Source organism: Sphaerodactylus townsendi, linkage group LG13 (assembly GCF_021028975.2).
Source record: "Sphaerodactylus townsendi isolate TG3544 linkage group LG13, MPM_Stown_v2.3, whole genome shotgun sequence".
Taxonomy (NCBI): Eukaryota; Metazoa; Chordata; class Lepidosauria; order Squamata; family Sphaerodactylidae; genus Sphaerodactylus; species Sphaerodactylus townsendi.
Genome location: NC_059437.1, coordinates 42,818,012 through 42,831,412, shown reverse-complemented (window position 1 = coordinate 42,831,412; position 13,401 = coordinate 42,818,012). Strand labels below are relative to the sequence as shown.

Sequence of the window (13,401 nt, the reverse complement as noted above, 5' to 3'; positions counted from 1 at the left end):
GGTTAAATATCCAGTGTTGCCTGATTCAGAAACGCTGAATCGACCGGGGACCCCCGTTCCCCTGTTGCTGCTATAGAAGAGAAATCGAGGAGTCTGACCAGATGTCTGTTGAACCCAGCCAAAGGGGTTTTTGTTACTGCTGACAGTACAGGAGAGTTTTGTTGTTTGTCCAAGAGAACCGGACAGTGTGGGAGGCTGTGTCAGGGTTACCTGTGAAGAGACACCTTGACAAAACGAGGGAGAAAGGCAAAATAATTAGCTTGATTCTAATTCTCTGCTCTAAAACATCACATAGCCCTGTGTTTCCCTTATAAATGTGCAATGTTCAATTGTTTAATGTATTGTTGAAAGCTTTCATGGCTGGAATCACTAGGATGTTGTTGGTTTTCTGGGTTGTATGGCTGTGTTGCAGTAGTATTTTCTCCTGACATTTCACCTGCATCTGTGGCTGGCAGGCAGTCATACAACCTGGAAAACCCATACAACCCAGAAAACCAACAGCATTTTAGTTAAAGTTTGTTTGTTTTGCTGACCTTAGTCAGGGCTTAGTTTCCCTTACCTGAGGAGTAAGTAAGGAGTGTGAAGAGCAACATGGCCCAGGCCATGGCGACAATGAAAGAAGGTGGAATGAATGAGGCCAAAGACTCCAGCTGGGACCTTCCACTATCTTTCTTAAATGTCCCAGGAACTGAAATTCTGCCCCATCATGCAAATCTATGCATCCCCATTGGCTTCACGAGAAGTCGCACACCACCAGTGCACACACGCAGCATCCAATCTGAGCTGCTGATCAGAGAACAAATTTGCATGAAGAGAAGTTACCTTGCCTTGTTCAGAGTGAGAAAGATGCTGCAGAAGGAGAAGTCACTATGTCAGAAGCAGAGAAGGTCAGGAACAGAGGTTTCTACCACACATGCAGAATAATGCACTTTCAATCCACTTTCTCAATTGATTGCAAGTGGATTTTGCTATTCCACATAGCTGCAAAGTGCATTGAAAGTGGACTGAAAGTGCATTATTCTGCATGTGCGGAAGGGGCCTGAGAGTGGAATTACACCTGAATTTGGCAATAAGCTGATACTGGATTCTCATCCCTGCATTTTCAGCCTGAAAATAATCCCTTTTGATTTTGTAATAATCAGCCCCACTTTTTGCTTGAACGTTGGTGATGGTTAAGTAGCCAGTTGTATGGGAGCAATCCTTGGAGCCAGAGAAATGATCAGGAATGCCAATCCTTAATGCAAAAATCTGAAAAAGGATCACAGACAAGCAGGAGTGGGATTTTCTCCAGCTGATTTCTCCAGCAGTCACTCTACCTTGGGTCTTCCCCCCCCCCCCCCTCCATCAACCTCATAGCTTAGCTGGGTGAAAATAGCAACTTCCAGATTGCTTTTTATGATGCAGAATAGATGGGATCAAATCACTCCCACCATGCTCCCACCCTCTTGCCTAACTCAGACTCCTCTACAGCCCCTTCCACACATGCAGAATAATGCACTTTCAATCCACTTTCAAGGCACTTTGCAGAGTAGCAAAATCTTTTTGCAAACATTTGTGAAAGTGGATTGAAAGTGCATTATTCTGCATGTGCCGAAGGGGCCTAAATGTTCGCATAAAGTTAGTGTCTGTATTCTTAAAATAAATACTTTAAATTCTTTTTTAAAAATCCAGTTTTAAAAAACTAAACAAACAGTTCTGATGTCTGGCTTGTATACACAGGAGCTGGGCGAGTAGCCTGAAAGGAAAAAGATACGTGGCCACACCTCAAGTGTGTTTTTTCCTAATTGGTTAACAGTCTTCCAAGTTTGGAGAATGGAAAGAGCTGGAGTGAAGGGGGGGGCACAAAACTACAGAGCGAACAAAACAGGATGGGGTAATACCGTGTTGACCTGAGGTTTTCCAGGGGTGGGGAGTCTCCCAATGAGGGTGGGTTAATGAACTAGGGATAACAACGTACCAATAGACTGAACTTGCAAAGGGGCACATTTGCCAAAGACTGATGGGGTTTATTCTTCTGCATCAGTGTACAGGAGGGAGCAGAAGATGCGTTTCCTTTAAACAACTTCTGCTCCAGGTGCAGCCAAGAGGTAAATAACAAGAATGTGATTGAAAGACGTTTGGGAAAGATGGAGAACTATCTCCCCCATCAGGCCAAAGGCAGAATAGCAGGTAGACAGAGCTAGTCCCAGGCTGTTGAGACATGAAAATTACCAGCATCTCCCCTGTGAGTTTCTGGACCCACAGACCAAAGAAAGAACAGCAGGTTTCGGGTCAGATATGTTGATGTAGCATTAGAGGGTCAAACTGTACCAACATATTTTTAGGTGAACTGGGTCCAGACCCGGCTGGCTTTCCCTTTGGCCGCACAGTTGCTGCAAGGAATGTCACTTTCAAAACCTGCAGGAGGAATGGGGGCAGGCAGCAGACAGTTTTTGTCAGACTTCTCGATTGGACTGTATCACAGTGTACACCGTCGAGTTTGAGGTGAATGCGAGACAGTAATAGTCAGCCTCATCCTCTGCCTGAATGTTGGTTATGGTCAAATAGCAACTTATCCTGGAGGAATCCTTGGAGCCAGAGAAACGATTAGGGACACCAGAGCCCTGATGCTTGTTGGATTCTGTGGTGTACGACAGCAAGTATCTTGGGCTTTTCCCCACAGTTTGCTGGAACCATATAACAGTCCCTAATGTACCACCACTGCCGTGTGTACAGGAGAGCTTTGCAGTGCCTCCAGGAGATGCTGAAACGGAGGGCGGCTGAATTAGGGTCAGCTGGCTGAGGCAACCTGGGGAGAGGAGAGAAAGAATTCCTTAAATAATACTCCTTATCCTGCTTAAACATAACCCACAGGAGTTCTGCTGCTGAGTTCACTGGGAGGATTGCAAGCTGTCGTGGTGCCAATACTTGCTATGACCCAGACAACATCACATTGAAATTTACCAGTGCAGTAACTGGAGAGCAGAAGGAACAACCAAGCCATGTTGTCAGTTCCAGACGGGGAGGTTCCTTGAGACAAAGGGCTCTCCACGTCTTAAACCTCCTTTAGAGAAAGGGCAGGCAAATTTGCTGTCAAGTAATTGGTCGTTGCTGGATCTGGTCCCTCCCCCGAGCCATAAAGGAATCACTACTGCAAACGCACACTCATACGTGCCCACCAAAGCTGGGAGGATGAAGCAATCCCTGTGTGTCGTTCTTAGCACAATGTTCTGGGCGCCTCTGCGCTTGCAGTGGAAAGTGGTTTGAAACCAATTTAACTAGTGCAGCCTGCTGCAGCTTTCTGCAAAGAAGTTAGGGTTTTTAAAATGTTAGTGTCAGGTCTCCCCTTTAAAGAGCGCTGATCTCCAAGTAACATATGCATATATAACTGAAAAGGGATAAGAATCATGTCTGATCAACCCACCAGCAGAATTCCACATATAAATTCTACCTTTTGAGTGGAGTTTATGTGCCTGGTTTATATTGCGGTTTTTTTTGCATAAAGGCATTGCCAACTCAAATTGATTAGTGTAAGAGGGGATGGGGGAAGGTTAGAATAGAAACTCAAAGAGTGGGCTTCTAATTGACTGCCCCCATCACTGTGTTTGGGGGACACAGAGATAAGGTTTCAGATAAGAGGGTTCAGATCTGTAACTTTGCTGTGCTTCAGCCTTTCCCAACCACAATGGTTGGAGGGTGGGGTTAGAAGCCTTTGAGTTTTCATTCCATTCTCCCCCACACAGAGTGGGATTCAAATAATTTAACAACTGGTTGTTTACAAGCACCATTTTAACCACCGGTTCTGCCGAAGTGGTGCGAACCGGCTGAATCCCACCACTGCCCCCACCCTCCCCACCGAAACCAGACAGCACTTCTCTTGCACTACATGAAATGAGGAGTGTAGGAAGTTTTAACTGGTTGAGTTTTTAATGCCATCTGAAATAATATTTGATTGCTACAGAGTTATTGAGTTGTTGTGTGGATTTTACTGTTGTTTTATGTTGGAAACCGCCCTGAGCCCGTATGGGAAAGAGCACCTATAAATAGAATTAATAAAAAAATAAAATACGATATGATGCTGCCCGTTAAATGCACAAGTGTGCTGGGCAACAGTAAAGGAGGCAAATGCACCACCCGCAGCTAAAGATTTCCGGGCACAAGCAGTAAATCAAATGCAAAAACATTGAAATACTAATTTGCTGCTGCTTCTCAACTTCTGCCAGACAGCTTTTATTGGTGTGGGGGAGAGTACATTCACTCCCACAATCATGTATTTCAGAGGAGAAAGGCTTTCTTTTAAATAGGATTTAGAACAATGTATTGTCGAAGGCTTTCATGGCCGGAATCGCTGGGGTGTTGTGTGGTTTCTGGGCTGTACAGCCGTGTTCTAGCAGCATTCTCTCCTGACGTTTTGCCTGCATCTGTGGCTGGCATCTTCAGAGGATCTGACGGTAGTAAAGCAAGTGGGGTATATATACCTGTGGAATGTCCAGGGTGGGAAAAAGAACCATTTGCCTGTTTTAGAACAGTTTTGCACAGTGCGATCAGACCATTCCATGTTCTCCACAGCACTAATTTTATTACATGAGATATTGATATTTACAGACATGGATTTTGACCAGAGATAATTTTACAGTGCTTTTTTGATTGCAAAATTCCAGGAGCAATGGAGTTTACAATAAGGCCTGAAGAAGAAATATGTACAGCATACCCATCCCTATGACCCTGGTATGTATTTCTGCACAGCGGGGGAGTTACAGTGCATGTTTGTACACTGCCAAATCTATGGAGACGTCAATACCGCAAGCCAACTGGGGTCTCACATTATGACTTCCTGTATTCAATCCTTTCCACCTTCACTTCGTTCCTGATAAGCTGGTACACATAAGTTACAACTGTGGAGGCCTGAATATCCATCAGAACAAACGAAGGAGTGATGTTTCTGTAAACATATTAAACAAACAGAAGATATCAAACCTGGCACTCAAACGGGCAATTCTTGCTCATCATTAAGCCATTAGCCTTACAGGGGCTCTCAAACATATCCTCAGTTTCAGCTAAGAATCTGGGGCTCATCAGAAGTGTACTTAAATTCTGTATTTGGCTAAACATCCAGTAGCCTTTCAGCAAAATTATACTCAAGATACTGAAGAAGAAGAGGAGGAGTTTGGATTTATACCCTCCCTCTTTCTCTCCTGTAAGGAGACTCAAAGGAGCTTACAATCTCCTTTCCCTCTCTCCCCCCCCCCCACCACAACAAACACCCTGTGAGGTGGGTGGGGCTGAGAGAGCTCCAAAGAACTATGACTAGCCCAAGGTCACCCAGCTGGTGTGTGTTGGAGTGCACAGGCTAATCTAGTTCCCCAGATAAGCCTCCACAGCTCAAGTGGCAGAGCGGGGAATCAGTGGGCACCTGCTCTTAACCACTACGCCAAATCAGAGGGCACCTGCTCTTAACCACTACGCCACTGCTGCTCCTACTGAATATGCAGAATCTGCACCCATATCTTCTGGTTGGGAGTATGCATTTTAGAGGGGTCAAGCAAACATGAAGATATGCAGAACTTCATATTGGGCACATGACACATGAAAACAACGTCATGGATGTATTGTCGAAGGCTTTCACGTCCGGAATCACTGGGGTGCTGTGTGGTTTCCGGGCTGTATGGCCGTGTTCTAGCAGCATTCCCTCCTGACGTTTCGCCTGCATCTGTGGCTGACATCTTCAGAGGATCTGATAGTAGGAATGGAAAGCAAGTGGAGTATATATACTGTGAGGAAGAAATGATGGGATAGTACCTGTGTCTCTGCAGCTTAGAAGAAAGGTTAGAGAACACAGTAGGTGTACTTTCCTGAGCCGTAGTTTTTCCATTATATACCTCACAGTATATATACTTCACTTGCTTTCCATTCCTACTATCAGATCCTCTGAAGATGCCAGCCACAGATGCAGGCGAAACGTCAGGAGAGAATGCTGCTAGAACACGGCCATACAGCCCGGAAACCACACAGCACCCCAACTTCATGGATGACTACAGGAGATTATTACATATCTTGCTGTAACAATGAGGTCCGTGCTCTCCTCCTGCCCACAAAGCCAAAAGAGAAAAAAATTCTCAGAATTCTATGGCCAGGTAGACTTCCATGGATATTGGCCTCACCTGTCCAGGGCACTGTAGGCTCCTGTGGCTGATCCAGGGTTGATAAAGAACTTGTTCTGATGCTCAAGAGCCTCAAATTTGTGGGTGTGCCCTGAAATGAGGATGTCCACATTCAGCTGCCTCTGCAGAACGGCCAAGCTGGCCATATCGCCCCAAGGGATAACTTGATGGCCGTGGATCAGACCAATTCTAAAATGCCCAACAGTAACAATTTTCTGCTCTGGGTAACTCAGGCCCTAGGAAAGGGGAAAAAAGAATATTTGATCATCAGTATTAGGCACACCTCAACTGCTACCAGCATCAATTTAACCATTTCTAATTGCTGCATTTTGAAAAACCCCTTTGCCAAGGTTGCCTAGTTCAGACCTCGGGAAGGCTCCTGTGCTTATGAAAGTTAAATAGGAAAGGTGTGCAACTCGACAGTAGACCAGCTCTCCAACATGGCCTCACAGTCAAACTCCCCTGGTAGCGGTCTATTTCACATATGTAAGCCACCAAGAATGGAGGGGGGGAGGAAAGGAGGAGGAGAAGGAGAAGGAGAAGAAAAAGAGTTTGGATTTATATCCCGCCTTTCTCTCCTGTAAGGAGACTCAAGGAGGCTTAGAAACTCCTTTTCCTCCCTCTCCCCACAGCAGACACCTTGTGAGGTTCATGGGGCTGAGAGAGTTCCAAAGAACTGTTACTAGCCCAAAGAACATATAGTAGTTCATAAAAGAATTCACTGTGTGGAGACAGAGAATATCTTTCCAAAGATATTGGAACTTGAAGTCACCCAATGAAATTGGGGGGGGGGGGTGTAGATTCAGGACACAAATAAAGCTTATTCACAAAAATACATAATTAACTTGTGGAATTTCTTGCCCTAGGATTTGGCAGTGCCCAAGAGCCTAGAGTGCTGGGGGGGGGGGGGTGTACATAAATTCATGTAAGAGATGTCCATCAATGGCTGTGTTCAGTTGTGTTGTACTTCTGTATGTCAACTGGTACGGGTCATAACTTTAGTATCTCTATGCTGCTTGTAAATCTTTAAAAGATTCCACAGGGCCTGCAAGATGGAGATTTGTCACCAGGCTTATCACTGAGGACAGGGACAGTCATTTTAGCTGGCCTCCCCTTCCACCCTCCCTTCCTATCCCTCCTCTCCTTTTCCCTTTCCCCTCTCTCCCTTTCCCTCCTTTTCTCCCCTTTTCCTAACCATTATCATCTTGTGGCATATCTAGGTATGATAAAATCAAACCATTCTCTGAAACTCATGATCAGAGCATCATTGCTTATTAATAATTTAATGTTTTCATTATATATGTGTTGTTCATTGTTTTGTTTGCAATAATTTTATGCTGTTAACCACCCTGAGCCTGGTTTTAGTCAGGAAGGGTGGGATAATATTAATATTAACAACAACAACAACAACAACATCATCATCATGATGCTGGACTAGAAGGGTCTTTGCTCTGATCCAAGACTCTCTCTCAAATCACCACTTCAAATTCTACTCTTCAAGGGATGAACTTTCATGCATGAACCAACCAACAACATACAGATCAGTTCTCCTTTACAGCACATATCAAAATATGAAACCAAGTCAAACAGTTTGTCTATGCTGTTCTGTCTGTTCTACCTGCCAATAGCTGCCCAAGATCTCAAGCATAAGATCTTTTCTAGCTCTGCTAACCAAGAAATTTTGACTTAGAATGTCAAGGACTGAACCCAATTCCTTCTGCATGCAACATTCTGCCATTTCACCCTCCACTGAGCTATGGCCTCTCTGCTAAGAAGCAGACAGTAAAGTCAATCGTTCCACCATGCTGATCGCCACTGGTAGATGGAGAAGGGCCTCTACCTCGTCAAAGTCCCCTCTGACAACATGAACGTCCCCTGCCAGCGTCTTCAGGTAATCATAGCTGTCTTTGATACAGAGATTCCCAGTGCAGAGGATGTGCTGGATCTTCCCTGGGACCAGAAGTTTCTTGAACTTGGCTGGAAGGCTGGAGCATCGATGCGGGATATGAAGATCTCCTAGCACAAGCACCAACTTATAATAGTCCCGGAACAGAAGGAAGGGGAAAGAATATATATATATATATATATATATTAAATGTAATATATAGATATGAAATGTAGCCTCTACTGAGGAGGAGGAGGAGGAGGAGGAGTTTGGATTTATATCCCCCCTTTCTCTCCTGCAGGAGACTCAAAGGGGCTTACAATCTCCTTGCCCTTCCCCCCTCACAACAAACACCCTGTGAGGTAGGTGGGGCTGAGAGAGCTCCGAGAAGCTGTGACTAGCCCAAGGTCACCCAGCTGGCGTGTGTGGGAGTGTACAGGCTAATCTGAATTCCCCAGATAAGCCTCCACAGCTCAGGCGGCAGAGCAGAGAATCAAACCCGGTTCCTCCAGATTAGATACATGAGCTCTTAACCTCCTACGCCACTGCTGAGCATTTATTTGCCAATGTACCTCATCTCAGAGTTTTTGAAGAACATTTCACACACAAAAAAATTTTTTAGCTTGCTCAAAGTAAAACAGTTATCCCATCAGAGTCATAAACAGCTTTGATTGCGGCTTCATTTCTTTGATGCCCCACATAGAAATGAAGAGAGGAGTAAATTTTAAGACCCCTTTTGGCCAAGCCTATCAATTCTTATTTTAGAATCTATTAATTGTTAGTGTCAGAAACTCATGTTATTATTATTTTTTATTATTATATTTATTAAACTTATAGGCCGCCTCATCCCCGAAGGGCTCGAGGTGGCTCACAGTATGGCTGTTCTCCAAGACAGCAAATCAAAACAACATAAAACTTAAACCCATTAAAACTTGAGCAGCTGTTACTAGCGACAAATATAGATTAAAACAACAGAAGTTGTTTAACAAAAGTTGTTTAAAACAGGCGCCCGATCTAAAGGCCAAAATGTTGAATAAAAACAGCTGTTTGTTGGTTCGGGGAACCTTTCCTCCATTTACAGTAAATATGTTCCTGAGATAAATAGCTTCCACAAAGTACCATTTAGCTCTTTTAAGCAACCAGATAAGTTTCAGAATTACTTATGAGTAGCAATAATGACTAAGGATCAGAACCAGGAACATCTACAGCCAAATACATAATCTGGTTACTTAGTATATTGTTCAGTCTACTCTAGTTTCTAAGTATTTTAAGAGGTCTCTACTTATACACACTCCCTCTTGCTCTCTTATTACAACAGCCTCCCCCTCCAGCAGACCATTCTTGGATAGTGTCTTTTTTACATAAACGTTTACAGGGACCACCTCGTAGTTAGTTTTCAAGAAGAGTCCAACCATTTTGGAAAGTGCACTCTGACCTACAATCCTTGCTCTTCAGACAGGGTTTTGTAAGCAAACCATGGCCCCAGAGCCTGTTTGGATTGCCAGCCCTAAAACACATGAACAAGTAAATGCATTCTTAGCCCCCTTCCACACATGTAGAGCAATGCACTTTCAATCCACTTTCAATGCACTTTGAAGCTGGATTATACTGTGCGGGACAGCACAATCCACTTTCAGTAGTAGATTGATGTGCATTATTCTGCATGTGTGGAAGGGACATTAGTCTATAGGACACAGTGGACTTCCACAGCCAAAAATATGATGCCCAGGTGGGATATCTTCCTTTCACCCCACCCCTCCAATTCACCTTTTGAGAAATAAACTCTCACCCTTAGGCTCAGCTGCCCAAGATATCAATCAAGAGTTTCTTAATGTAGAAGATACTCTGCATATACTCCGAAGTACCCCTTGCTACAACTACACATGTTTGACACCAGAGCACTGGAAACAGATTCCTAGTCCAAGCCTGGAGAAGATTTATTACGAATTAAGCCATATGGTTAATTGCTGCAGAGCAACACCTTCCACTCCTACACCCACCCCCCAATTAGGCCTTTGAACCAGCCCTCTCGACTGAGCTCCAGCCTTTTCCCAGTTCTTACTCACCATCCTGCTCTGCTCCTTCAGCCGTCTTCCCTGCTCTGAATCTGACAAACTCCAAACTACCCTCAGCAGCTGCCAAAGATAAGAGGTCTGTGGAGCTTCTGACACATGTGCAGTGCGAATCTGAAGCCACGCCCTTGCCCTTACTTTACCCCTTTACAATAATTTCTCTTGTTATTTTTTCAGTATTTTAAAACTAGGAGCCCCACTTCTGAAAACACTTTGGAACCAGGCTTCATTTCAACAAAGGCCATCAGAGCTTAGTTCCCGCTATAATCTGACTGTTTTAGGAACACTTTTGACCAATTACATTTTCCATCCTTGTCCTTGGGAAATCACTGCTTCTATTTTGCTCTTGGGTTGGAGGGAGAGTTTGGAGAACTCAAGGTGTCATCCTTGAGATTTTAGCATCTCTCCTGACATCCAAGGGGTTAAATCACAAAATAGGAGAGGGGAGACCTGGCCGGATTGTAAATTGCTGCTGAATCACTACCGACCTTCTTGAAATAGTTCTACAATTACAACTTGAAGCACACAGCTTTTTATGATTAATGTAACATGAAAGCACCATGTTATTACTACCCAATAGATACAGAAAACGGCTAAAAAGAAATGTTAAACCAGAAAGTTAAACTGTTTTTGACCATTACAAAATGTTGTTGTTGTTGTTATATAAGTGATTATGAAAGACATTTTCTGAAGATATTGCACTGCCCCCAACCTTCACTCAACCAAATGCAACCAACAGCTTATGGCTTTAAGGAGGTTTTTGTCGCACTTCCCCTGTGGGTTGTATCACTGTGTATATGCCATTGCCAGCATAAGACATACAGTAATAATCAGCCTCATCTTCTGCTCGTACACTGGAGATGGTTAAGCTGGCGGAGTTGGCAGATGAGTCTGTAGCGCCTGAGAACCGGTCTGAGATTCCTGTGTATCGCTGGCTGTACTGATATACCAATAGTTTGGGAGCAGTGCCAGGTTTCTGCTGGTACCAGGATACATAGTATCTTGTAATGCTACCACTACTCTTGACACAGGGGATCTTCACTGTTTCTCCAAGGGATGCAGATGTGGAGGGCGGCTGAGTCAGTACGAACTGGGCGAAGGCACCTGGAAGAAAGCCCCAAAAAGAAAGAGGTCTTTGTTAAAGGGTCTGACATTCCATCAAGTGGAGAGAAAAAAGGGAAGGAAATTAGAAAGAGTGGAGTGGTGAGAAAAGCAGTTTATAAGTATAAGGCAAAATGAATGTGGAAATTGGTTCCCAAATACTCTGCATTACCGGTGCAGTAAGTGAAGAGCAGGAGCAGAAGAGGAACCCAGGCCATGATGGGGATAGAAAAGACCTCCTGGGGAAAATGTTTCTCTGGTTAAGCTCTTCCTCTCCTCTTAAGCCTGTGGAGGGAGAGGATGCAAATACTTGCAAATGTGCTGCCTGATGATTGAGGGTTATTTCATGATCCTTCCACACCTGAGAGATAAAAACAAAGGCTTCATATCCTTTGGAAATCACTGTTTCTATATTGCTCTTGGGTTCGAGGCAGAGTTTGGATAACTAAAAAAAAAATGTCCGCATTGTCATCCTTGAGATTTTATCCTCCCCTCCTGAAATCCAAGGGGTTAAATCACAGAATGGGGGAGGGGAGACCTGGCCTGATTGTAAGTTGTTGCTGAATGCCTACTGTTCTTCTTGCAGCAAGTCTACAATTGCAACCTCCAGCACACACCATTCTATGATTAAATTCTCCAAAGGGTTTGTGTTAAACAAAGTAACTATGCAGAGTTATTAGGTTTTGTTTTAAACCAGATACAGTGTGTAACAGACTTCCCTCTGCGATACACCTCTGAAGAAGCCAGCCACAGATGCAGGCTAAACGTTAGGAACAAGACCCACCAGACCACGGCCACACAGCCCGGAAAACCCACAACAACCAGTTGAATCCAGCCATGAAAGCCTTCAACAATACATTTAATGGCAGACTTTGTTTGCAGGGTGGTTTGCTTTCCCCAGTCATGTACTCGTTACTTTAAGCAAGCTGGGCACTCATTTTACCAACCTTGGAAGGATGGAAGGCTGAGTCAGCCTTGAGTCGCTTCTTGAAACTGAGTTCCGTTGGGATCACACTCAGGTTGTGACCGGAGCTCTGACTGCAGTGCTGCACTTTACAGTACTGCACTGCAAGGCACCTTTTTACTTCTCCCAGAATTGCACTTTGCATGATACTCTGAGAGTATCTATTGCATTGAATCTTGTGGCATAGATTAGCTGACAACAGTTTTGCCCCACTGACATGCGTTCGGACAAGGATGTTTACAAAGTGATCCAGAGGACTGCTTCAGAAAATGCCTAAAAAGGAATGTTAAAAGGTCAGTGGGGCTGAGAGAGTTCTGACAGAACTGGAGCTAGCCCAAAGTTACCCAGGAGGCTTCATGTGTAGGAGCAGAGAAACAAATCCAGTTCACCAGATTAGAGTCCACAACTCTTAACCAATACACCACCCTGGTTAGATGGTGGAACTCTTCCGCATGTCGTCTGAACAAATGGATGCAAAATAGTGATGCTGGATACATTTTCTCAAATAGTAAATTCTACTTGCCTTGTGTCAGAATTGAGGACAAACATATTGCCAAGGGGGGACACCTACTGGCCACCGGTGGTCCATGTCAGACTGGTGGTGTTCTTTTTTAGGTGAAGGATGTCCCCTGTACAAGAAGGATGTTATTATCACCCCATGGTTACAGAAAACGGCTAAAAAGAAATGTTGAACCAGAAAGTTACACTGTTTTTGACCATTACAAAATGTTGTTGTTGTTGTTATATAAGTGATGATGAAAGAAAGTTTCTGAAGATTTTGCACTGCCCCCAACCTTCACTCCACCGAATGCAACCAACAGCTTATGGCTTTAAGGAGGTTTTTGTCTCACTTCCCCTGTGGGTTGTATCACTGTGTACTTGCCACTGCCAGCATAAGACAAACAGTAATAATCAGCCTCATCTTCTGCTCGTACACTGGAGATGGTTAAGCTGGCAGAGTTGGCAGACGAATCTGTAGCGCCTGAGAACCGGTCTGAGGTTCCTGTGTGTCTCTTGCTGTACTCATATATCAGTAGTTTGGGGGCACTGTCAGGTTTCTGTTGGTACCAGGATACATAGTCGCTTGTAATGCTACCACTACTCCTAACACAGGGGATCCTCACTGATTCTCCAAGAGATGCAGATGTGGAGGATGGCTGAGTCAATACAAACTGGGCAAAGGCACCTGGAAGAAAGTCCCAAAAAGAAAGAGAGGTTTGGTAAAGGAACTTACATTCC

The 13,401-nt window shown here is 44.3% G+C and overlaps 2 protein-coding genes across 5 annotated transcripts in view; both read right to left on the bottom strand.

Annotated features, from left to right (window-relative positions):
* The window catches only part of LOC125442851 (immunoglobulin lambda-1 light chain-like), a 420,716-nt gene that overhangs the window by 326,762 nt on the left and 80,553 nt on the right, over positions 1–13,401 (bottom strand). The window lies entirely within an intron of this gene.
* Positions 4,804–11,416, bottom strand: LOC125442891 (vacuolar protein sorting-associated protein 29-like). Its single transcript, XM_048514663.1, has 6 exons — positions 11,371–11,416; positions 11,047–11,201; positions 10,092–10,160; positions 7,981–8,172; positions 6,141–6,376; positions 4,804–4,921 (listed from the first exon to the last, which is right to left on the bottom strand). Exons 1-6 carry the CDS (start codon positions 11,414–11,416, stop codon positions 4,804–4,806), a joined length of 816 nt encoding a protein of 271 aa, XP_048370620.1.